Source organism: Lynx rufus, unplaced genomic scaffold (assembly GCF_022079265.1).
Source record: "Lynx rufus isolate CCGP_SWC_20201006 ecotype Redwood Valley unplaced genomic scaffold, mLynRuf1.p SCAF_15, whole genome shotgun sequence".
Lineage (NCBI taxonomy): Eukaryota > Metazoa > Chordata > Mammalia > Carnivora > Felidae > Lynx > Lynx rufus.
Genome location: NW_025814829.1, coordinates 41,357,348 through 41,384,726, shown reverse-complemented (window position 1 = coordinate 41,384,726; position 27,379 = coordinate 41,357,348). Strand labels below are relative to the sequence as shown.

The 27,379-nt window shown below is 37.1% G+C and overlaps 1 protein-coding gene across 1 annotated transcript in view; it reads right to left on the bottom strand.

Moving 5' to 3' along the window:
• HMCN1 (hemicentin 1) overlaps positions 1-27,379 on the bottom strand; it is a 465,916-nt gene that overhangs the window by 90,731 nt on the left and 347,806 nt on the right. Inside the window, exons 50-63 of the mRNA XM_047077306.1 lie at positions 26,462-26,635; positions 25,019-25,132; positions 23,774-23,919; positions 19,785-19,935; positions 17,700-17,894; positions 16,058-16,171; positions 11,445-11,632; positions 10,156-10,252; positions 3,854-4,015; positions 2,607-2,720; positions 2,284-2,486; positions 1,646-1,727; positions 1,407-1,538; positions 917-1,066 (exon numbers count right to left, since the gene is read on the bottom strand). Of these exons, the coding sequence (XP_046933262.1) occupies positions 917-1,066; positions 1,407-1,538; positions 1,646-1,727; positions 2,284-2,486; positions 2,607-2,720; positions 3,854-4,015; positions 10,156-10,252; positions 11,445-11,632; positions 16,058-16,171; positions 17,700-17,894; positions 19,785-19,935; positions 23,774-23,919; positions 25,019-25,132; positions 26,462-26,635 (2,022 nt within the window). The remainder of the gene's footprint in view (positions 1-916; positions 1,067-1,406; positions 1,539-1,645; positions 1,728-2,283; positions 2,487-2,606; positions 2,721-3,853; positions 4,016-10,155; positions 10,253-11,444; positions 11,633-16,057; positions 16,172-17,699; positions 17,895-19,784; positions 19,936-23,773; positions 23,920-25,018; positions 25,133-26,461; positions 26,636-27,379) is intronic.

The window sequence follows — 27,379 nt, the reverse complement described above, 5'->3', positions numbered from 1 at the left end:
ACAAAATAGGTAGAAAATATTCAATTACTTTTATAATTTATGAGAAATTCTTTTCATAGTAACTGTAATAAAATCAGAAAAAGCCAGCATTCAACTTAGTTTCAAGTTAGACTTCTACTCCAATTTAAACATTAGGCCAAAAGTAATAATCAGAGGTTTACTGAAAATGGAAAGTATAAAAGTTCTCCATCCATCCAGTGGTCAGCATTATGTTGAAACATAGTAGGTGTTAATTAAGTTGATTAAGTGCAGAATGAATTAATGCTCCTATGCTCACCCCAAAATAGTAAAAAAATCCATGCTTACTTGAAATTTAACCAATCCCTGACTTGCAGTTAGAACACAGTACAATCTCTTCATAAGTTAATCTTACTTATCTATATAAATAAAAACAGATCTATAGGCTTGGCTCAAAACAAGTTATACCAGATTAAAATAAATAAGTAATTCAATAGAATATATACTATTGGAAAATCATTTCAGTAAAAATGAAAAAATATAGAGATTATGACACATCTATTATTCTTTTTTCCAGTTATGACCATTTTCATGAAAGTACAACTCTACTGATAAATATAGGATAGAAAATTGACAATATTTTTTGTATATCTAAAGTTATTTTGTAAGTCACATCATTAGACAGTGCTTATATCTCAACAAAACTGGAAAAAAGAAAATATCCAAAAAATTACAAAGAAAGGTATTTTCAATCAATTATAAATGATCTCTTTAGATGTAGTCTTATTTGTTTTATAGGTAGAATATAATAAAGAAACTGAAGGTGAATCAGAGTGTACCCCACATACCTTTAAAAAATTTTTTTTAAGTAAGCTTTATGCCCAATGTGTGGCTGAACTCACAAGAGTCACATGCTCTACTGACTTAGCCAGACAGGAGCCACCCATACCCCACATACCTTGAATTGAAAGAATGTAATTTTTCTGTGCTTTTCCCTCCATATTTGATGCAATGCATGTATAGTTTCCACTATCTGAATGTTGAGACCGGGCGATTTGGAGTTTGCTACCTCCAGACAAAATATGTACTTCAAGTGAGTCAGAATTTTCTAGAGGTGAAAACAAAGCAAAACAAAACATAAAAAGCTCTTATTTTAATGTATCTGCAATTCACCATAATATATCTTATTTTATGTGGCAACTATATTTCTTAAGTGTTCTTCCTTTGTACTTTCATTTTAAATGGGATACCTCTTTGAAAAAACAAGAAAGAAAAATCTCTACGTAATGAATACTATTAGTTATTATTAGTTATCATTATTAGTTACTAGTAATTAGACTTTCTGAAGTAAACACAGCTATAAGCATAGTACTGAAAATGTACTAGTTTCTTCATTAGTAAATTAAGGGCAAAAGAAAACAAAACAAAAAAAAGCACAGCTATATTACCGATGGGCTTGTGGTTCTTCAACCAGGCTATCGTGGGAGGCGGGATTCCAGTGGCATCACATGTTAAGGTCACAGGATTGCTGATAGTCTCAACAACCACTTCATTTTCAGGCCCTTCAATACTGGGTGGCACTGTGAAAAGACAGAAAAAAATGTTGTGTCCTCATTAAGCTAATTCAGGACACTTTTGCATTTGCACATCTGGGGGAAAAAGAGCTGTATTAGAGGCAGATGCTCACCATATACATTGAGGTGGAAATTTTTATCATCCCGTCCTGCTACATTTATAGCTCTACATACATACTGGCCTGTGTCAGATACCTAAAAGAAAAAGATACTATTGTATGTGCTCCATTAAGTTACAGATGACCAATCACACTGTTCGCGTGTAGATTAAATCATAAGTCATCTTTATGCTCCAATGCCCCAGTTCTTTTTTCTTTTTTTTAGTTTTATTTATTTATTTTGAGAGAGACACCATGAATGGGGGAGGGGGAGAGAGAGAGGGAGAGATAGAAAATCCCAAGGAGGTCCGCACCATCAGCGCAGAGCCTGATGCAAAGCTCCATCCCAGGGACCATGAGATCATGACCTGAACCAAAACCAAGAGTTGGATGCTTAACTGACTGAGCCACCCAGGTACCCCTCCAATGTCCCAATTAATTGCCTTCTACAATCCTGCTTTTAAAAAATAAATAAATAAATAAAATTTAAAAGATAAATAAAGAAAGAAAGAAAAATAAGGTCAATAGCATTGATGATGCTGTTTTTAAATAAGAATTATTTGTCACTGCAGTAAAGGGAATGCAACTGCCAATGCTTTCTTCCACAATCCCACCAAGGAGTCATGACACACGAACAAGAATAAAAGATGCACCTCAGCTTCCTTGATCTGCAGCATTTGTCCATCTGCTAAAATCTCCAAGCGAGTGGATTCTGTTATCATCTGCCCATTCTTATACCAGGTGATGACTGGAGGGGGCACGGCGTTCGACTCACACTCCAGTGACACTGAGGTCCCCTCTCTTATGTTAACTACAGAAAGAGACTCACTGCCATGATCTTTAATGCTTGGGGGCACTGAGGGAGGGAAACAAGAGCAGAAGGATTTTTTTTGTTTTTTCATTAAGATGCTGAGATAGAAAATCTCTAATACTAGTTTAAAAATGAAAGAATTTTATGAGGAGAATAAAGACAAACCATAGACAGTCAGGGAAACTTTTTTCTTGCTTTCACCAGCTTGGTTGATAGCAATACAAGTGTATTCACCACCATCAGATACCTTGGCCCGAATAATTTGCAGAGTTCGACCACCTGTGGGCAAATACAATGCAAACTGAAGAGCGGCATAGAGGCTGTTCTATTTTATTTTATTTATTTAGTTTTACATGTTTATTTATTTTTGAGAGAGAGAAAGAGTATGCAGAGGGGCAGAGAGAAACAGAGAGAGAATTTTAAGCAGACTCCACACTGTCAGCGCAGAGCCTGATGTGGAGATCGAACCCACGAACCATGATATCATGACCTGAGCAAAAATCAAGAGTTGGACGCATAACCCACTGAGCCACCCAGGTGCCTCTAGCAGTTGTTTTAATAACTATTTCTGTCAGTAAGATAAACATCAAAATATATCCTTTTTCTAACAGTGAGATTTCCTATTCAAAAGCAAAGAACTAAATTGAATTGAGTGTCTTCGATCCTTCCTTTCCCTTTGATTTCAGTATTTATTCTACTTCCTTATAAAGGAAGAAATTCAGAAATTTTTTCTCTCCAGTAACCATAGAGAGTAGAACTGTTTGATACAGGTTCTAGCGAGCACACAGTAATTACACTATAGTCAAGATATGTTAAATCTCCCACAGTGTAGAATTGTCTGTTGGTCTATTTATCTATCCTCAAGGAGCTTTAGGATTGATTAAAAACAACCATTGATTTTATCCAATGAAATCACCCTTTTACTAGTCTATCACCCACAAGGAGTCTATCACCCGCAGGTTGTTCCTAAATGTCACAATTTCTTGAAAGTAGACCTTGTTACTATACATTCTCACTAAAACCATAAATCTGTACAATGTTATCCTAATGGCCCCAAATGGGTAAAGAGAGGCATTTAATGTGAACAAATAAAAGGAACAAGATAGGGGGGCCTGGGTGGCTCAGTCAAACATCTGACTTCGGCTTAGGTCATGATCTCACAGTTCATGAATTTAAGCCCCACATGGGGCTCTCTGCTGTCAGCATGGAGCCTGAAACCTGCTTCGGATTCTCTGTCCCCCTCTCTCTTTGCCCCTGCCCTGCTTGCACACTCTCTCCTCCTCTGTCAAAAATAAATAAACATTAAAAAAAAAAAAGGGAACAAAAGTTTGGGAAAAGACTAAGTTGATGCCATTTGTATTGAGAAAAGTGAGAAGGTTTTGCCCACCTTTTAAGAGTAATAACTTCCTTACCAGGCACAATGAGAGCATTTGTATTTAGCTTGATAGGCTGTTCATTCTTGAGCCAGCTGAGATCAGGAGGTGGAAAACCAGAGACCTCACAGGTCAAAGAGATGAAATTGTTCACCACAACAGTGAGATTTTCGGGGTTAGGACCGATGACACTTGGAGGAACTATAAAAGTAAACATATTAAAAGTGAAATCTGATATTATCAGCAATACATATTCCAATTTGTTAATATAAGCCTGATCACCATAGTCTGCTAACACACTGACTTAATGATACTGTTATTTTGCTGTCTTTCTTCTAATTCCCTAATGCCCTCATCAAACTAATTTCCATCAGTTTTGTTTTTCCCAATTGAAAGAGGATGCTAGAATTTTCAAAGACAGAATTATTGTGCATTTTATGTATAAAATGTAGCAGGCAATTCCTAATATGGGTTTGTTAATGTACAAAGAAAGACCTAACAGCACTTTTTATTCAGTACATTTGAATATTCTTGTATTTAATATTACATTTTTATTTAAGGATTTATCTTAGTGCATATAGCAACAGTAAAGTAGAAATTTAATTTTAGGGTGTCTATCAACAAATCATACAGGTTATTTTGACGATGTAAATAAGTGACTTTCAAGATGAGCAGAAAATTTAAGAAATAAACAATGTTATGGTTTATTGTTCAAAACAAAAAAAAGATTTACAAAAGCAAAAGCAGTGCAAAGAAAAAGTGGAATAAAAAAGAATAGGATTAATAATGCAATGCTATTTATGCATATTAAAACATATGTAAATGGAATAGATTTTTATAAGAATACACAGACATAGATGGTATAACATCTTAACACATTCGAATGGTTTTCTATGAAAGAAGAGGGTAAACAGGAGCAAGAAATGGGCATAAAAATGAACTGATTAATAAATAAAAGTAAAAATGGGTCTTGTTCATGCCAATGATGAGAGACATGAATGCAATTAACAGAACACTCATTATATTAAGATGAAGGTCTTTTTTTAAAAAAAAATTTTTTTTTTCAACGTTTATTTATTTTTGGGACAGAGAGAGACAGAGCATGAATGGGGGAGGGGCAGAGAGAGAGGGAGACACAGAATCGGAAACAGGCTCCAGGCTCTGAGCCATCAGCCCAGAGCCCGACGCGGGGCTCGAACTCCCGGACCGCGAGATCGTGACCTGGCTGAAGTCGGACGCTTAACCGACTGCGCCACCCAGGCGCCCCTAAGATGAAGGTCTTAAAACAACATCAAAAACAAAAGCAAACCATCAAAAAGGCAAAATTTCTTTTACTATCACATGGTTGTTTATTTTTCACCCACTAATTAATTTTAATATTCATTCATCATTCATTTATTAGACATTTTTTAAATATTTACTGTTGGGGCGCCTGGGTGGCGCAGTCGGTTAAGCGTCCGACTTCAGCCAGGTCACGATCTCGCGGTCCGTGAGTTCGAGCCCCGCGTCGGGCTCTGGGCTGATGGCTCAGAGCCTGGAGCCTGTTTCCGATTCTGTGTCTCCCTCTCTCTCTGCCCCTCCCCCGTTCATGCTCTGTCTCTCTCTGTCCCAAAAAAAAAAAAAAATATATATATATATATATTTACTGTATTCCAGACATTGTGCTAAGTGCTGATGCAGTGTGAAAATGTAATAGATAATGCCCACATAGAGTTAATAGTTTGACATTAAAGACAGACATTGAACTAAAAATAACAGCTAACATTTTTTTGAATGGATATGCTGTGCTCGGCACTGTTCTAAACACTGCACAAATACCATCACACATACATTTCACATATACTATTGACTCCCCATACAACCTTATGTGTTAAATACAGTTCTTATCCTCATATTAGAGATAAGGAAGTGGAGACAGAAAAGTTGGCATCTTGCCTAAGGCTTCACAACTAGTTACTGGAAGAGACCTAAAGACTGTTGTCTGGCTCAGGAGCCCTTATTCTTAGCCACTGTTCTATACTGCCTCATAATTACAAATGTGATGAGAGTCAATCAGAAGAGTGGGTAACAACAGGGAACTATCCTAATCTGGGGATCAGGAGGAGGAAGTGACATTGAAGAAGATACTGAAATACGAACAAGAATAAGTTAAGCGAAAGACAGAAAATGGGTGTACTTCCAGAAAGAAGGCACAGCATATACAAAGGTCCAAGTGGAGAAAAGAACACAGCACCTAGAAGACTAGCGTGACCAGAGTTTGAAGAACAAAGTAGGGGAGATGCACAGAGAATTAAAGGACTAAGCAAAGGTAAGATCTTTTTTCTTTTCATTTTTTTTAAGGTTTATTTATTTTTGAGACACAGAGATAGAGCATGAGCAGGGGAGGGGCAGAGAGAGAGGGAGACACAGAATCTGAAGCAGGTTCCAGGCTCTGAGCTGTAGCACAGAGCCCGCCGTGGGGCTCGAACTCACGGACTGTGAGATCAAACCTGAGCCGAAGTCAGACACTTAACTGACTGAGCCACCCAGGCGCTCCCAAAGGTAAGATCTTATAAGGTCTCTGGGACCCATTCATTAAGAATGCTGAAATACAGCCTCAAGAATGGGGAGCTGAAGAGTGTTTTAATCAGAAATTAAGATATCAATCTGGCCACCATGGAGAGAACTAATTATGAGGCTAGAAGGGATTCAGAAAGGCCAGTGAGGAGACCAGTGCTGTAAAATGTGTGACAGATGTTGGTAGCTCTGCCTGGGATGGTGTCAAAAAGGATTAAGAAAAGTGAATGGACTTACGGACATTTCATAGAATTTTTAGGACTTGATGTTTTGAGGGTAAAATTTAAGGAAGAGGAGAAGGAGTCAGGGATGACACCCAAAAGGCAGGGTATAAATAAGGGGTATAGGTGTCACAAAAGCCAAAGAGAAGAGTGTATTTGAAAATGATAGTGGCAAGAATGTCAAATGCACAGAAATAAAAACGATAAATCCAGGAAGTGCCTCTTGGACATAAGGATGTCATTTGATGAATTCAGTGAGCAGTTTCATTGGTGATGTGAAGGTGAAATTTGGAATACAGTGGTGGAATGAGTGAGTGGGAGCGAGAAAATGGAGACATTAAATATATACAGTTATTAGAAAGGCTTGTTTTGAAATTGGGGAGAAAGCGAGGGAGGCAGCTGAAGGGAAAGTTTAAGTCCAAGGGGAATATTTTGTTGTTGTTTAAAAATGGAAGATATAAGTAAATTTAAGTGCTGTTGGGAAGGAGCCACAAAGAGGGAGAATTTCAATATTCAAGAGAAAGAGAGGAGATGATGAGATTTTGGAGGAGGCAGTGGACAGGGATCTAGAGTCAAGTTAGTCTTTGGCCTTTGGAAGGTAGAGGGATGCTTCGATCTTCTGTGGTAATGGGGAAAGAAGTGGCAATAAGATGGTGGTAGTATGCTCCATTTGATGGTAGGAATTTGAGGTGGTTTCTGGGCTGTGCCTTCTCTTTTCTCTGTAAAACAGGAGGTGAGGGCATTTACTGACAGAAAGCGAGAGGGGGGCTGTTTATGGACTGAATGTGTACATACCCAGCCTTGCCCTTCCACTCCCAATTCGTATACTGAAACCCTGACCCTCACTGTGGCTGTATTTAGAAATGGTACCCTTAAGGAAATAATTAAGCTTAATGGGGTTGTAAGGGTGAGGCCTTGATATTAAGGATTGTTGTCCCTATAAGAAGCGACATCAGAGAGTTTCCTTGCTTTTCTGGCCATGTGTGCTCAGTGAAAAGGCCTCGTGGGGACAAAGTGGCCAAAGCAAGCCAGCAAGAACCTTTACCAGAAAGCAAACCCTGATGGAACCTTGATTTTGTACTTTCCAGCCTCCAGACAGTGAGAAAATTAATTTCCCTTGTTTAGGTCACACAGTTTCTGGCATTTTGTTATGGCAGCCCGAGCCTGCTAAGCCAGGGGTCATCTGAAGAGAGGGATGAAGGTGAGAGAGAGTCACTAGGGAGCAGACATAAGAGGAGGAGCCCAGGCAGTATGGAGAGCCCAGTTCAAGATGATACCTATCAATTTATAGGCACTGATGTTCCTGACTCCAAGAGTTCCTCCAGCCATGGTTAGCCACCTAGGTGCAGGTATGGTCAGAGGTGCAGGTATGGTCAGCTGTGGAATTTACTGAGAGGTAACACAGCAAAATAGCTAAGTTTAAAACCTCTAGAATGAGACTACCTAAGTTAAAATCCTGGCACTGTATTTGCCAGTTCTGTAACTTTGGGCACGTAACTTAATCTCACTAGACCTCAGCCTTTTCATCTGTAAAAGAGGTATAAAATGGTACCAACCACCCGGGATTATTGAGATAACTAAGTGAAATAGCATACGTAAAAACTTGGCACAGCACCTAGTAGGTATCAAGCGGAAAATACGTTGTGTTGTTAGATGCAGAGCTGAGCTTTTACTGAACAAGAGCAATAAAAAGACCAAGAGAGGTGGCTGAAATGCTCTTCCATTAACAGTTAAGCTGGACACGAAGGAGAGTGAACACAGAGAGTTGAAAACCCAAGGGCCCGCAGACAGAGTCCAAAAGAAGCAAGCATTGTTGTAGTGGGATATAACAAGTGGTATGGTTTTAAGTGAAGATAATTTAAATTATGTCTCTCCAAAATGAATTTTCTAATTTTAAGTATGGGTTCCTGACTGTAATTGGGGTTCAAAGTATCATTAACTGGTGAATGAGGAAACACCCTCCCAAACTCCAGTCCTTAAGGGTAAACTCTAGTGGCTGCCGCCTCTCCAGGTAAGCAAGGTTCCCACTTCAGGTGTTTTTGCTGTGCATTAGGAAGAAGCAATGGGGGGCGTTAACCATCAGACTTTGGCTCAGGTCATGGTCTTGCAGTTCCTGAGTTAGAGCTGTGCTGACAGCTCGGAGCCTGGAGCCTGCTTTGGATCCTGTGTCTCCCTCTCTCTCTGCCCCTTTCCTGCCTGCACTCTCTCTCTGTCTCAAAAACAAATAAACATTAAAAAATGACTTAAAAAAAGAAGAGGCAATGGATATGAAAAAACACCAACTATTTATTTTGCAACTACAACAACTATAGATAGGTTCAGGGAGACCAAGATCTGTAAGAAATGACTATTTGCCTATAACATCTATAATAAAGTTGTAGGACTGGGGGTGAAGATACAGACATAAAGATAACTAACACAAGGCAATATATGTAATTGCTATAATGGGGGTTTTGATCACATGGAGGAGGAAAAATTAATTCTGCTTTGGGAATCAAAAAATAATCAACATTTTTATTTTCAACATTTACTCTACTGCCCTTTACAGATTAGAATGTATGCTTTCACAATGATCATATTTAATTACTCCTGAGAATTCACAGCACATTGTTTTGTGTTTTGCTTAGATGTACTAATTAAAAAAAATTGTGAAGATATTTATTAAGCACCTACTGTGTTTTACCCATTGTGCTAGGTACTGGGAATACAAAGATAAAAATGTTTCAAATATTTGTTACAGAAACACCAAACGAGGCTGGACGCCAATATTCCCTACAAATCACACCAAGGAAGAACATCCATGATGCTAAATAAAAGTATTTTGGAGGGAGAAATTTTTTATGAAATGTCAAATTTCAGCTATTTCCAACATGGGCTAGAATTCTGTGTGTGCATCCCACATGCAAAGGAAATCTTTTACGATGATAGTTCACCATTTCCAATTTAATATTCCCAAACAGATGTGGGTCATGAAAATAGGATTAATCATTTGCAGTTGACATCCAACTGCTTTCTTTTTTTCCACACTTGCCTAAATAGTATCTCAATAGCTTTTTACCAAAAAATTAGTATTTATGCAGTGTCTAGCATATAGGTGTACTGATGGATTTTGAGAATTATTTAACTACGCAAATGACTTTTTCTTTTCCAGGGAGTATACCTAATGGTACTAGAGGATATAACTCAACATGAATTCTACTTTTGAGGACACAAACTGGTTCCGATCAGGGTTAGTGGGCAAATTTTTATAAGTAGAAGAGCTATATTTGGGTCTAACTTCATAAAAACATAAAATTTGGGGGAATTTCAAATTTTGATTCTTTTTCACTTTCAAAGTAACTAGTTTATCCTAAGGGACTGAAATAGTATAATAACAGGCTTCCTAGAAGATTTGTACTTTATAATCCTACTGGTTGTGATGGGAAGAACATAGGAGATTGAATAAATGCAGACTCCACACATTGTTCAAGTGAAAAATACAAAAGAAGTCCACATAATCCAAAACACAGTTTTCATGCTTTTTCCAGCGTATGCTAAGAAACGTTATTGGAACTGAGCTCTTACCGTGAACATTGAGGTTAAAATATTGTTTGGCACTCCCAGCTCTGTTCTCAGCAATACACACATACCTGCCGATATCTGTTATTTGAGTGTTCAGAATCTAAGGAAAAAGATGAAGACATTTCAACTGAAACTTTTAATAAAGCAACTTTTCATATTCATCATTATGTTTCCGAATAAATATCACATACCTTTTCTGATTAATACCAGATGAGCACAAGAAAAAGAAATTTTTGTGCATAATAGTGCTGATGCCAGCTTTTATTAGGTCAATCAAATATTTATTTACAAAGATTTCCAATCAGAAAAGGCAAATTAAAAGAATTAATGTTTATTTATTTTTGAGAGGTGGGGGTGTGGAGGGGCAGAGAGAGAGGAAGACACAGAATCTGAAACAGCCTCCAGGTTCCAAGCTGTCAGCATAGAGCCGGACGCAGGGCTTGAGCCCATGAACCACGAGATCATGACCTGAGCCTAAGTTGGATGCTTAACCAACTGAGCCACCAAGGCACCCAAGAAAAATATACACATGGCCATTAGTGAACAGCAATTTGGGATATTTATGTGGTTTTCATCATTTATTACCAATTCTTTACTAACACAGGGGAAGTGTTGATCTACAGGGAACCTTACACCACCTGGGATTTTATCATCAGAAATAGACTACAGAAAGGATTATAATAATTTACTTATAATGTGGTTTTTATCACAAGGTCTGTGTTGTAGTAAATTTAGGGGTGTGCATATGTCAAAAGTACAGACAATTTTTGTAAGAATTCACACAAAAGTGTAATAGTGGCCACCTCTGAAAGACAAATACCATATGATTTCACTCATATGTGGAACTGAAGAAACAAAACAAATGATCATAGGGAAAACAGAAAGAGGCAAACCAAGAAACAGACTCAACTCTAGAGAACAAACTGATAGTTAGCAGAGGGGAGAGGGGTAGGGGGATGGGTTAAACAGAGGATGCAAATTAAGGAGGGAACTTGTTGTGAAGAGCACTGGGTGTTGTACACAAGTGTTGAATCACTAAATCATATACCTGAAACTAATATCACCCTGTATGTTAACTAACTGGAATTTAAATAAAAACTTAAAGAAAATAGTGGTCCCCTCTGGTAGGGAGTATAGAATAAAGAATTTTATTTTACATTCTTCTTATGGTTAGTTATTTTTATAAACATAATATTTACAAACCAACAAAAGTATCTTTTAAAAGTGAAAAAGACTTCTTATAAAATACAAAGTGAAACAGCTTTTTAAAAATAAGATTTTTTTACTTTTACCTGAAGGATTCTTCCATTAGATAGAAATTTATGATGCCCATTTTCTAGCAAGGGCTGTCCATCTTTTTGCCAGGAATTCTTTGGTGTGGGGCTGCCACTGGATAAACACTCCATCAATGTCTTCTTATTCACCAGCACGGTGACCTCTTCCGGAAGGTCACTACTTGCTCCCTTAATAATCGGTGGCACTAATAAATGATTGCAACAAAAAGATAATGACAGGAGATAAGGTCTTTTCTCAGTTATTCTAATTTTGTGGCAGTTTTCAAAAGTATGGCATGATTGGGGCGCCTGGGTGGCGCAGTCGGTTAAGCGTCCGACTTCAGCCAGGTCACGATCTCGCGGTCCCTGAGTTCGAGCCCCGCGTCGGGCTCTGGGCTGATGGCTCAGAGCCTGGAGCCTGTTTCCGATTCTGTGTCTCCCTCTCTCTCTGCCCCTCCCCCGTTCATGCTCTGTCTCTCTCTGTCCCGGAAATAAATAAATGTTGAAAAAAAATTAAAAAAAAAAAGTATGGCATGATAACAGAAGAGCAAAGTTGAAGAAGAAACATTTTACACCAATAACTTAGGGTGATGATAAAAATGGTGTGAATTTGGGTTTACCTATCCTGGACTAACCTCTTCCACGATTTTCATTCCCATTTAGCTCAATCCCAATCCTTCTCCAAATTATCTGACCTTGTTTCTCTCTCAGCCCCTTCCACTATGCCTTCTGGGTTTTCAAGCATACATACAAGTAGAATCTGCATGAGTGAATATTTAAGTCTGGTCACCTAGACAAGCCAGATCAATTACATCTTTAAAGTGTATTTGGAATGTACAGATTTGGTTTCATTTTGCAAGGGAATTATCTGGGCTTCTTAAAGTGTGTTTCTGCAGCCTCAGTGTCCATGGTATCAGCATCATCTGGGAGCGTGGTTAGAGACAAATTTGGGGGGCCCACTCAGACCTCTTCAATGGGCATCTTTAGAGAGGCCAAGAAATTTGTTCAGGTGATCTTGATGTACACTAAAGTTTGAGGAGTCACATTCTAGATTTTCCTACATATATTCATTTGCACTTAAAATAATACCACAGAATCCAGGTGCATACCTATCTTATGTTAGACTAATCCATTATGAAAAATCACATTACCCATAAAATTTTAAAAAATGGAAATGTTTCATAAACTAGAAACACATGTATTGGCTTGCTGTTGTAAATGTAGAAAATTTATCTTCGAAGTGAATAATCATTTTATTTTATTTGGAAAGCTTAGCTATTTTGTTTCATTCTCTTATAATGTACCATAACTTTAGCAATCAGTAAAGACTATATATTTAATGTAGATACAGTCCTGTGGTATTTGGGTCTTTCAAAAACTAAACTGAAAGTCTGTAAAGAAAATAACCAAGGCTACAAGGTACATATTAGAATTTCAATGTTACTTTAAATGCAATTTTTCACATTCAAAGTTATATGATTTTTACTATACTCTAGATAACATAAAATATAACTTGAACTGCAGATTAGTAAAAACTGAACTTGAACTTCAGATTAAATGCGCCTGTCACTAACCCCAATACCAGGAAAACTAAACAAATGGGACGTTGGGACATAAAGATTCTATGTTTTCCTCAACTTCTGCCTGGGGCTGAACCATCAGGAGATCCCGGAGGTCCTGGAAGTCCCAGAGGTCCAGAGCTCTTTCTTTGACCTGCTCCTCCAGCTGTGTTGACCCATCAGCTGGCTTACACCATTCAGAATCATTCTCAGTAGAGAACCTTGGAGTAGCACACAGAAGGTGAGCCTCAAACACTGTGAAACATCCCTAATTTAGACAGAATTTTGAGTACAGTTTCTATTTTTTGTTTTGTTCCAGCTCTCTAAACTTATCTCCATCATGCTGTGCAACTTCCTCTTAATTAAAATAGCCTGAAGGGATGAACATCTACCTTTGAGTACTCACCCCCCAGGTTCCATTTCAATTTAACTGACTCCCAGTCCTTCCCAATACCACATTATCTTGCTTCTTTATCAGATTCTTCCACTGTGCCCTAAACTCTTTCCAAACTTAGGTCAAATTAAGTCATGTGGTCTAGGATACTCCTTCACACTTCTTGGTGATGTTAGTACTGATTTTCTTTTTTTTCTTACCACTATCTCACAGACTTTAAGGTCTATCTTGATGACCCATCCAACCCTAATTAGTTCATCTCTACTCCACGTCAGCCAGTCCTAGACAGCCATACCTTGGACCACTCAATATTAACACCTCTTCCCTTTGCAAGTTATAAGCTCCCTGAAGAAGGACCAATGTCTAGGATATTCACTACTATGTCCTTAGTGCCTGGCACATAATTGAGCAATGAACAGATACTTGTCAAATATATGAATTTGGAACTCTAGTGTTCTTTCTTCCACCTCTTTTCAGGCTTCCTTCCTAAGCTGCTCTTTGTTTGCACTGAAAACTCTAGCCTTTCTAATCTTTCCTCACTTATAATCAACCCATCAGCTAAATTCCATCATTTTCCCTCTTGCCCTGCCCAGACCTCATAGGGGTCATTTTGGTGGTGCTCTGTCTCACTAGTTTCCGCCCTCCAGTGCTTCCACAATATATACCTGTTTACCTTGTGGCACAACCCCGCCCCACCCAGATAGAGCACACTAATTATTATTATTATTATTATTATTATTATTATTATTATTATTATTTTACCTCTACCTCCAGGTTACTGGGGATGCTGTGGAAGGAAGGGTGGCTGCAGAAAGGAATAACTGAGCCACATGGCTCTAATTTCAACAGTTGACTGTCTATCACATCCTCTATGGTGGTAATTACTAAACTTCTCTGTTTTCTGCAGACCCAAACACCCCTGCCACTGTTTTTCTTGCTCTCATACTTAATGAAAAGGACTAAAGACATTTGATATGCATTTCCCCATTTCTCTCCTAACCATTCCAATGAATGGCAATTCATTACCACGAAAGACTAATTAACCCCTCTTGGTTCCTAGATTGAATTTTTCACCTGTTCTAGGGTCTTGGTCCATCAATTCCTGCACACCACCCTCCCCCATCCACACACACACTTGAAATTTTAATTTGTCCCATTCTGTTGGATCACCTTCTGTGGTCTATAAGCAAGCTCAAATCTTTCTTAAATATGTTTTCTCAAACAAGCTGTTTGTCCTAAAATTCTACTCCATTTCTTCCATCCTCTGCAAAATGTCTTAATACTACTCTATATTTGTTTTCTTTCTGATTAGTTGCTCAAGATTAATCCTTTTGTCCTGTGGCTTTCTTTGTACCATACCACAGTATCTAAATCAATCTTTTGAATCATATCAATGTTTTCTTAGTTTTAAAGCTAAATGGACTTTTTCAGTTTTACTTTTCTTAAATTTGCTTTAGCGGTCAATATTAGATCCATTTCTTGATAACCATTTCCATGCCTTGGATTCTGTGATAGAATAGTATGTAGTTTACTGCTTTTCATGAACTTCTCAGATTGTTTCTTCTCTAACTCTGTTTTCCTTTTCCTTTTCCCTACTTGTTAACAATCCCACCACAAACTTCTTTTCATCTTCTCCTACTCTATCTATAAGCCTTGCTGTTGGAAATCTCATGCCTTTGAATGTCACCTGTTTGTGGATAACTATCAAATCTACATTCTTAGTTCAGTCTCTCTCTGTGCTGAAGTTTCTTATTTCCAACGACCCTTTCAATATTATACCTAGGTATCTTTATCTTGTAACATGCCAAATTCAACATGTCCAAAACAAAATTGACTTCCTTCTTCCCAAATAATGTTGTTTTCCTACATCTTTTATTATTCTTGCCACCATTTTCTTAATCACTCAGAATAAAATCTAAACTCTTTCATGCTGATGGCGTCCTGTACATTCCCACTGCCACCTCTCTAGAGCAGTCTCTTCTAATGGAAGCAACTACTTATTTCTGCTTCTAGTGACATCACCTCTCTTTTCTCTTCAAGGTACAATACTTCTTCCATTCTCAGTTCATGCATTCAGATGGAGATCACTGCAGTCTAAGGATAGGCACATAAACTAGGCCTTAAACAGCCCGCTTAGCTGCTATGATTGATTCAGAGGTAGAAATGTGATTCATGCTTGGCCAATTAAAGCCATGAAAATCCAATTCTAGGACTTCAGTTGTAAATACTAAGAAAGGCTTTCATTTGGATGTGAAATTAGAAAGTTGTAAGAGTAGAGCTCCTGGGGGCCAACTTGTCAATCTGGGGGATCCCCTCCCCCCCGGAGAGTGATGCTAGTAGAAAAAAACAAAACCGAGAGAAAGAGGAAGGTTAAATCTGCTTGACCTCTTTTGAGCCACAGAAATCAGTTATGATGTAAGTCAGATCTACCCTGGGACTCTTTCGCCTTCTGAGTCAATGAATTCTCTTCTTTTTAGTTGAAGCCAGTTTGTTACCTGACACTTGAGGAGTCCTAACTAATGTGTTCTCAATTTGTATAAGATAATTAATTCCTCAGTAGCACTATCACTTTCTGATTATCTTTACAGTCTTTAAAGTGCTCAGTGCAACATCGTGCAAACATTAGTTCCTCCAAAAATTTTTTTGAGTGAAAGAACACACAACAAACAAAGACTCACAGAGTACACGAACGTCATACTGAAGGGAATCTTCTCCGGCCTCATTCACAGCCACACATGTATATCTCCCTGCATCTTCTACTTTAGCTCGGGGAATCTGCAACACTCGCCCACCTGAAAACAGATCCCAATATATTTACTTCTCTAAATCCTAGAGTGAACACTGGTCATAAACAGAGATGCAGTTTTTCAGGTCTAATGACTTCCTTACATTTTCTTTCAAGGTTCTTATTTCATCTAATGGTTCAGTTTTAATCTGACATACCATTTTTATAACAAACACTGCATTATTGATAAGTGATCCAATATATGAATCACATCTCCTGAGAGACAAATAGCTCGTGTTATTTCTTCCCAAGAGGGTAATGTTGCTCTCTCTGTCTCATCATATTCCATGTGGAACGTTATTATGTAGTGACTTCTTAATTTTACAGTTTTGAACATATGTAAAAGAAGTTTACAATGTTTGAGGCAGGTACAGGTTTGAGAAAGTAAGAGCCAGTGATGCAAAAGTTATAAAGTATATTATAATACATACAGATTTAAAAGAATAAGTGCATATTTTTAAAACATTTCACAGATATATTTTCAAACTCAAAGTTTCAATAATTGTGTAACAAATTTTTACCTATGTTTACCATTTATATTTCATTCCAGTTATTTTAGTTCTCTCTATATATTTTATTTATTTATTTATTTATTTATTTATACATACATACATACATACATACATACATACAGTCTTTTTTCTGAACCATTTGAGAGTAAGTTGGAAACATGGTGCCCTTTTCCCCCTAAATATTCATAAATCTGTATTTCATAAGGACAAGAATGATCCCTTATATAATCATAATACAGTGATCAAAATAAGGAGATTTAAAATCAACACAAAACTACTATTGAACTCACAGTTCGTATTGAAATTTCATTATTGTTACAATCTTTTATAAAAAATTTCCTCCAAGCCTACATCCAATTTCAGATCATGTATCACAACATTTAGCTAACATTTGTATTTAGTCACCTTTTTAAAAATTTTTTCAAGACAGTCTTTTATTTCATTGAAATCAAGTTTACAGGCCATGGACTACACTGACCTTAAGTGTACAATTTGGTAAATTTTGACAAGCTTCTTTGAATGTTTGTTAAAAGAGAAGCCTTGAAAAGGTTATTAATTCCACAACAATTTAAACATCTTCTTTTCCATCAATAAACCATGCAATAACTAAAATATTTGAAATTAATAATCATAACTATTGATTTATGAAAAATGCATTTAATAAAGTGAATAGCAACTATTTGCAAGCAGATTTTAGAATTTATCATTAATAATGTGTAGAAACTGAACTGATGATCTCATCACACCATTAGAGACATGGAGTGTGAAGGAAGCCAAAGAACTTCTTAAGTTGATAGAATGATCCTGTAGCAGATCTGAAAATAACCTAAGGTATGCCGGCCCATTGTCAAATTCTCAGCCTACACTCTTAGCTTGAAGGTTCACAGATACGAGGGGCATTTGGCAGCTTGTGTCGGTTAAATTACATGGCCAGAAAGCTGATCAACTCAACTGAACTAATAAATAAGGAGAAACACACTTGGCAAAGACCCCACGTTTCACTCGGTTCATAGCCATCATTACCTGGTAGAATCAACACTCTATCGTTGGAGGTCAGAGGGCGGCCATCTTTGTACCATGTCAGTGTTGGGGGAGGAGCAGCATTTGTTTCACAGTAAAGGGAAATGGGATTGTTGATGATCACATCCTTGGCTTCACCACTCCTGCCAGCATCCAGCATATTTCCTATTTCCCAGAGTTTCTGAAAACTTGGAGGAACTATGGAGGAAAGACACGACATGTTAGACACATGTGAATGCTCGGGTTAATTAAACAAAGATCTTGCCTGTATTTTCAGGCCTGTATTACAGGCATTTTCTTGCCTGTAAATGTAATAAATTAGACAATGCGAAAATATTTTCCAGTACTTACACACCTACCAACTCGAGTCCTGAGCCAAAAAATGTAGTAGACAGGAGTCAGAGTTGGTTTTCATGTGGAAGAACAAGAAATATGGGGCTCAAAATGCCATGCTCATGCTTTGCTCTCCCTGTTAAAGGTCTTAGAAGATGAAGAGGCCTATTTTCAGGGAAGATATGCCATAATATGCATGGCTAGGAATATGATCATAGTGGGAAAAACTAAATTTTGAGGAACCATTAAAAAAATTCCAGCTCAACAGAGATCATTTGCCAATGATTTGTCTAAGAAGACTAAAGAAGTTATGCAATCAGGATTAATAACTGCATTAGCAAAAATAATAGGACATTCTCAAACATTTCTGAGGGACAAGCATGAACTTTCTAGAAGGCAATTTTCCTGCACATCAAAAGTATTAAAAAAGTGTACAACACTTGACCTAAAATTTCCACTATTAGTAACTTATGAAAAACCACAGATGTCCAAAAGTTTTATGTATAAAGATGTTCCGTGAAGCATCACATGAGTAGTGAAAACTTGGAAACAACCTAGACATTCAACAATAGAAGTGTAGTTAAATGCATATTTTAATACTCAACTGATAAAATGGGTACATTATTAAAGAGCATGTTATAAAAAGCATATAAAAGCACAAAAGTAACAATATCAACAACTATAGCAGGTACCACTTCTTAAACGTTTTTCTAAGAGTTTTACATACTTTTTTATTTTATTATTTATTTTAGAGAGAGAGAGTGTGTACGCTCACACGCAAGTAGGGGAGGGGCAGAGGAAGAGAGGGAGAGGAAGAGGGAGAGAGGGGGGGAGAGAGGGAGAGAAAGGGAGAGACAGAGGGAGAGGGAGAGAGGGAGAGAGGGAGAGAGGGAGAGAGGGAGAGAGAGAGAGAGAGAGAGAGAGAGAGAGAGAGAGAGAGAGAGAGAATCTTAAGTAGGATCCATGCTCAGTGTGGAGCCAACATGGGGCTCGATCCCAGGACAGTGGGATCATCACCTGAGCCGAAATCAAGGGTTGGTTGCTTAACTGACTGAGCCACCCTAGCGCCTGAAACTTTTACATATTTTATGTTATTTAGGACTGTGTGGAGCCTGACACAGGGCTCGAACCCACCAACTGTGAGATCATGACCTGAGCCAAAATCAAGAGTTGAACTCTAAAATGACTGAGCCACCCAGGAGCCCTTTTAAATTAAGGCATTAATTTCAAAACATGGAAACCAAGGCTTAAAATATTTATGTAACTTGCCCAAGTCAAAAAGTTTGTAAGAGCCTAAATCATCATTCAATTTCAAGTCTGACCATTTAAAATTCCATACTTTACTACTTTCTTGCCTTCCATGTAAATGCTATCAAACAAAACCTTCATGAAAAAAATATTAGGGGAAAGCCCATGTAATAGAAAAGTCTGTATCATGTGACCCTAATTTATAAATGAAGTATACCTTACAAAAAGATACCAGAAGGAAACATAAAAATAATAGAAGTAACCCTGAATAATGTATTATTTCTTCCCCAATTTCTCAAGTTCCAGTGTTCAATAATGAATTTTTTTTTATTGTCAACAGAAAGATACGTATTTAAAATAAACCAGTGAGCACTGGGTGTTATCTGTAAGCCAATTTGACAATAAATTATATTTAAAAAAAGTAAAATAAAATAAGTCGAATCTCTTTTTCATTGCTTTGATAGATCATATAAGTTAAATTATACACAATAAGCATCTTATCATTACCTTGTATATTCACATCAAAATCCAGTTCATCTTCACCTGCAATGTTAGATGCTACACAAGTATAGCGTCCAGTATCTGATATTTGAGCCTCCTTTATTTGAAGTGTGTGTCCATTTGCAGCAATCGTAACATGATCATCTGATTTAAGAGGCTGTGATTCAATTATAATAATGTTACCATGAAGTATTCTAATAAATCCTCTAAGAGACCATACAGCTGATACTTTTTAGGATTCTTTAATAAATAAAAATAAATTACATTTGAAATACTCGCGATAACAATAATTTAATTAATTTACTTTAATTAAACTTCTTGAGTAATCACATTTTTATTTGTTGAAAATATTGCTCATATACTTTACATCTGTGCCCGGTTATTACCGGGTGGCACATTTATATATCAAATCTATTGTATGATAAAAAAACATTCTTACATACCATATCTATTTATCCATGTTGGAAAAAATTATTTATCAGCTGATTCCACACTGTACTAAAAAAGCATATCTTTTACTATAATTCTGTAGAAAATTTCAGAGTTTTTAAATGAAAGATTGGGGGCATGAATATTTTCATTTGATCTAAATATCACTTATTGGTCATTCAGAAACATTATTACTTCATAAATGGAAATTTGTAACCTAGAGATATTTATGTTACAGTGTTTGATTCAAAGTATTACTATACTTATATGGCAAACTAACCTACAGATATTTATATTACAGTGTTTTATTAATAACATCACCTACACTTAATAGAACATTTCTTGCCTTCTAAACATTTTCATTTACACTAAGTTCCCTCTTATTCCTTCAAGGCTTTAGCTCCTGGCTCACTGTCATTCTTTCTAATGATACTTTTCTCGTAATTCTTGGTGATTTCAACACCCACATAGACAGTTATCAATGCTGTGTGCTCTCAGCTCCCTGACCTCCTCTCCTTTAATTTTTTGTCCCCAGTCCTCTCTCAGCCACTCAACCAGTCATACTCACCCTTGTAATTACCAGTAACCACATCTCTTTATAATCTCACTTTCAAGTTCTCACTCTCTGACCACTACCTCCTAACTTCCTAACTTACTTCCTCTAGCATCCCAACTCCAATAAATTCTTGGTCCCAAGGGAAGACTCACACTCCACAGACCTCTTTTCACTGCCACTCACTCTTTTCCTGACCTGGTAAAGGTCTATTATGACAATCGCTCCTTGCATAAGCCCTCAACTCCTTTTGCCTTTTTTCCCTTTATTTTATTTCCCTGGTAAAAGTCTAACCTTGGTTAACACTGGTCTGTCCATTCTGAGCATCCTGTGGTCTATTCAAAGACACCTCTCCAACAACTATGTCCTCTGTCACCTGCATCATCATCAAATGATTTCTTTCCACTGGATGATTTCAATCGCATACAACATACTAAAATTTTCCCCATTAAAAAAAATCTCTTTATAATGTAGCCTAACTCCACATTTTTCTACTCCCCTTTATAGCCAATGACTTTAAAATGTTTTCTACATATGCTGTCTCCATTTCTATGCATCTTTTCTTGAATCTATTCCAATAAGACTTTTACAGTCTCCACTTGACCAAAATGACATGGTCAGAATCACCAATGACATCCGTGTTGCTAAATTTACTGGTCAGTTCTCTCAGTTTTTATTTAATTTGTGTTCATTTTGAAAAACTTTCCCCCCCTCCTATCTTTTGGGGGACTTCACTCTCTGCCCCACAACCTCTAAATGTTGGAGTCCCTGAGGCTTAATCCTCGGACCGCTTATCTATCTAAACTCGCTCTCCTATTGATCTTATGCAAAATCTTGGACTCATCTTTGTTTTACAGTTTTCCCTCACATCCTGCTACCACCTTTGTCCAAGTAATCACCATCTCCCCTCTGGACCACTCTTTCTATTTTCTCTCAATATAAGCCAATGTAACCCTTTTAAAACCTTAAGTCAGATCATATTGCTCTTGTGTTCAAAATTTTCCAGTAACTTCCTACCAGAATAAAAGCCCACTGGTCTACAAGGCAGTATGATCTGTCTCCCCATTAATCTTTTGCTCACAACTGCTGTGCTCCCATGGATCACTGCACTTCAGCCAAAATGCCTCAGGATGTTTGTCCTTGCTATTCTATCTACTTTAGAATATCTTCCCCTCAGGTATTTTATGTCTGCTTCCTGCATTTTCTTTGAGTTTCTGCTCAAATATCACCTTATCAGTGAGGTCTTCCCTACATAAATAAGAGAGCATATTTACTATTCTTCTTCCTGACTGAATTTTCTCCATAACATTTACCCCATCTGGCACATTATATGCTGCACTGGTTTGTTTATTTAGTGTTTGTCTCCCCAAACTTCACACGAGGAGAGACTTTTGTCTGTTTCCTTCATAGCTGTATCCCCTGAATCTAAATCGTGCCCAGGAAATAGTATGCACTCAATAAATAATTTGGGAACTAAATCATTATTAACATTATATCACTTAAATAAAAATAATATAATTTAAATTTTCTATGCTAAAAAACCCTTTAAGGCATGAATAAATAACTCAAAGATTCTATTAAAACTTATTGTGGCTAACATGACCAATGTGTTTGGTGTATTTTCTCAAAAGTGCTGTTTTACTGAAGTAGTGCTGCTTATCTGAAGAATGAAAGAAGAAAGGATATGGAAAACAAAAACTGGTATTTTGGGGGGCACACATTTTAGAGAACCAATGGTAAACCCTGAAAAATTTAGCAGTTTAACTAAAGCATCATAACTGGATCAATTTCAGAGTCTGGATTTGGAACTGTAAATTAACCATTCATTATGATATTTAAAGAAATGAAAATGCCTCATTCCTGGCACGATTCTAGTCTTTAGTCAATGTTTACATGGGTATGTGTTTGTGTGTGTATGTGTGTGCATGCGTTGTAACTAAAAAAAATAAAAAGGTTCTAGATAAAATTAAAAACAAAATAATAAGATTTCAAAGGAGAAAGGAATTGTTTCCAAGCAAACTCATCTAGAATTGATATTGTACCATGAAGTGTACTTGCAGTCAGAAAAGACACTATAAACAGAACATGGTGGGAATTCCATATTTTTCCTCTCCAACGGCTTCCAGATGAAGCTGCTTACTTTATAAGAGACAATTTTTTTTTCTCACTGCCAGTATTGCAAAATCTCTGTGATCTGAAAAAAAAAAGCTATATCTGTCTGCATCTTAAATAATAACTCTGACTTGAACTTCTACAGCTGGAATTTAACTGACCATTTGGTTGATTATGTGTATAACAGGACAAACAGCAGCTTAGTTATGCCACATCTCTATTAAGCACAGTGTTAACAACAGCCAAAAAAAGAGTCTATTTTGGTGTCAAAACACTAGCACATTTATCTTTAAAACATGCATGGAAGAAAAGAAGTTGAATGAGAAATGAGGATGTATAGTCTGAAAGTCAGATCACATAATGGAAGGAAGTGTCATTATTTATAGTTTCTCATTGCCCCTAGTTAACTGAATTGGGCACTTAATCATCACAGTTAGCTATTTTTCTTCCTCTTATAATGTAAAACAGGTTACCTTTTGTAAAAGAATTAAAGGTCTTCAGAGAAAACTCTGAATAAACTTAGTACCCTTGTTATATCATTTTAATTTGGCTTAGCACTGTTCTGTTTCTTCTCTACAAAGTTTGCTTATGCTGTAAAGCCACAGAACACAAAAACTGTTCCTCAGTGGGAAAGTGGCTGGAGTTTTATAGATGACTGCTAATGTCCACAAAAACAATCCTTCAAACTTTCTTGTGATGGAATAGTGCTAAGATTGTTGAAATGGTTCAATTTCTTAACAGTTTTATATTCTGGGAGCATGGGATTGTGCTGGTTATAAGGTGACATTGATTCTCTGAGTTACTGGTGCCTGTTTTTTCCCTTTTTTTTTTTTAAACTTAATTGGTCATTTTTTATTTTTAAGAAACTATTCGCAAAGGAAAAAAAAAATGTGTGACTGGCCTGTCCATCCTTGTACCAGCTGAGAGAGGCAGACGGAATCGCGTAAGCTTCACATTCCAAAGTCAGCGTATTGTTTACTTTGATCTTCACTTCTTTAGGGGAAAGACCTGGCCCCAGTAGGTCCCCTTTATTGATGATGGGTGGAACTGCATGAAAAAATGAATATTCTTAGAGTAAGCACTGGTTCTTTTATATACATGGACTATCATGGAAATTACACCGACAATTACTTAAGAAAACAAGGAAATAACTGAGGGATTTGCTATGCTCTTCTTCCCCCATGGACCCAAGAGTGCATCTTATGAAATGGTAGCATTCAGATGTGAAGGAAATGTGAAGGAAAATATCTTCTTCCTTTCATTTGAATACTGCCAATGAGTCTAATTAGAACCATTGCTTCACAGAACCATTACTTTCATTTTTCCAGGTCCCCAGACACAGTCCAAGCATGACCCATAAAATGTATTTTGTCAGTCATTAAAGGAGCTGATTCAAAGAATAAAAGACAATCAGAAAGATTCTCTTCCTTTTTAAAAACAAAAACAAAACGAAAATCCTGAAATGTAGGCCCTGTTAATGGTAGGATTTGCTGTCTTTTTTTTTTTTTTTTTTAGTGTTTATTTGTTTTGAGAGACAGAGTCCAATCTGGGGAGGGAGCAGAGAGATGAGGAGACAGAGAATCTAAAGCAGGCTCTGAGCTGTCAGCACAGAGCCCAATGCAGGGCTTGAACTCACAAACCATGAGATCATGACCTGAGCCAAAGTCAGATGCTTAACTGACTGAGCCACCCAGGTGCCCCAGGATTTGATTTGCTTTTTATGTACAGGTCAAAGTACAGTGGATCAGCCCAAAGTCATTGATAAACTCATCTTAAGCTATTGATTAGAATGTGTGTGTGTGTGTGTGTGTGTGTGTGTGTGTATTTAAATAACAATTTTGTGTATGAAAGTACTATAACTCAGCCCAGAGGGTTTTCAGAAGGAAAAACAGAAACATAAGGAAGTACCACTGAAAAGTTCTCCAACAAGAGGTTAGTGAGCAGACTGAATGGGCTCTTCATATCTTTAAGCAATTAAGGTCATGGGTACAATGTTAATTCAACTTCCATCTTAATGAAGGAAACTGCATAGACAACAAGCTTTAATGATGAGTATAAATAATTATGAACCCATAATAAAAAACAGTATCGAAAAAGTTAGAAAACTTGAGGAAAATATGAAATGTAGTGTTTTTTCAGGACTTACTGTAGACCTTCACTTCATAGTGCTTTATCATTTCCCCTGCTTCATTAGTGGCTATACAAGAGTATCTTCCAGCATTGTCCTCCTGTGCATTTAGGATCTGCAGAGTCCTACCTCCTGAAAAAGCATGGAACACCAAAGAACCTCTGAAGTCACAGTAGCAACAGAATATGCACAAACTATCAGGGGTTTTAGCTCTCACAATTAACATATTTCTTTTTCTATGTGCCAATTCTGTAATAGACATGTGACACAGGACAAACTACAATATACATGGGCACTGCATAGTGGGTGAGGAGTCAGTAAGTCCTCGGTGATCCTCTGTGGTAATGACTCTCATGCTCATCCTGACCCTCCCATGCCCCTGTACACACTTTGGCTAAGGTCTTTGTTTCACTCTCTTCATAAATAGGTCTTCTGCTTTAGTCATCTTCCTCTCACCTACTTGGCCTATCAGTAGAGACTGATCTTGCTAAAACTCGGTTTGTATTATGGTACCATTCTCCTTAAAAATCTTCATTGGTTCTCAATTGACTAAAGTATAAAGTTAAAACACTAGTCCAGGCATTCAAAACATGACCCCAATGTTCCTTCCTGACCTTTTCTCCTATCCACCTCCCTCCCTGCCACACACACACACACACACACACACACACACACACACACACACACCTCCACTCAAGTGGGAGGTGGGGTGTTTATAGATTATTACTTGCGCATAGATAGGCCTTTTGTATATCTATGTGCCATTCTCACTTTGTACCATTTCCACACCAGTCATCCAGATGGATCTGAAATCTCTTATTTCCAGCCAACACAATTCTATATTTTTCCTTAAGGGTTAGTTCAAGTTCCAAATGCAACAAAGCATTTCCTGACCACTTTGGCCCACAGTGGCCATTCTATCTTTTAAATTTTTATAACATCTGTCATTATCTCATTTATCAATCTCCATGACTATTCATAATCCATTATTATTCATGAATTCATGTTGTTAATTAACTTTTATACATCTTATCTCCCTTCCACATAAAACTAAATTTCTTAAAACCAGTGATAATACTTTTCCATTCTTTGTATTTTTATACATTTTGGCAGGTATTAAAGAGAAATAAACAAACTCTCTCAATCTAAATACTAATTCTCTTTCAAAGTTCAATTCAGCAAGAAGTGAATTTCTACTCTTTTTGGTATTTCACATTATATTTTAGCAATTAATAGCATCGTGGTATTTATTGATTTGCCCTTTATTTACATATTTTACTGGCCTTTCAAAAAGTAATTTTGCTTTAGGTTACAAGATATATACAAATAATTTAAAAATTAAAATAGCAATAGAATAGCATAACTAAGTCATAATCACTTTTATTAAAATTAACCAATGATTCTTTTTCTACAATAGCAGATGGCATAAGTGTATCTTGGGCATCTAAGTAAACTAATTACCTGGAAGAATACGAATATTTCGGTTGGATTCTAAAGGTGTTCCATTCTTAAACCAGGTGATGGTGGCTGGAGGATATGAATAAGCTTCACAGACCAAAGATGTGGGGCTGTTAAGGATAACGGTGACATCTTCAGGGCCACCATCACTGTCAATACCAGCAATTGTAGGGGATACTGAAAAAGATTTAAAATGTGATGAAAGAAATATGTTTAGAAATGCCCTTATTTGTGAATTTTCTCCCATCCAAGTACTATCCAGGCCCGACCCTGCTTAGCTATCGAGATCAGACAACATCGGGCTTGTTCAGGGTGGTATGGCTGTAGACCCTTATTTGTGAATTTCTAAATTTCACTGTACTTATTTGTGTAATTCCATTTATTAACAGAGAAATAATTGATTATTTTTGTTATTCTACATGAAAAGATTGAGAACTTCGAAATGGCATAATGGAAGCCCTCCTGAAGGAGATTTCAAAGTGAGTCTTCAAGGATTAGTGGTGGTTAGTAAGAGAAAGAAGGGAGACTAGTAGAAAGAAGGAGGATATTGGGAGCATAGTGAGGAGCAAGAAGGGAATATATAGAAGATGGATTCAAGGGGATCAATGTTGGAAGCAAGGATAATGGAGATAGGTACATTTGTTCTGTAAAAGATAATGAGAGACTGAATGAAAGGGAGGCATAAAGAGGAAGGAGGGACTAAAGAAAAAATTTAGAAAGTTAACTGGTGTGCCTTGATGACAGAATTTGGTGACTAAGCTGAATCAAAGATGACTTCTAGTTTTCTTGCTTGGGAACGTAGGTAAACTGCAGTGAAGCAACATAAATATAAAATATGGAAAGATGTGCTCATTTAGGAGGGGAAGACAGTTTGTTCAGTTCTGAATATCTTGAATTTTAAGTGCCCATGAGGATTCCAGG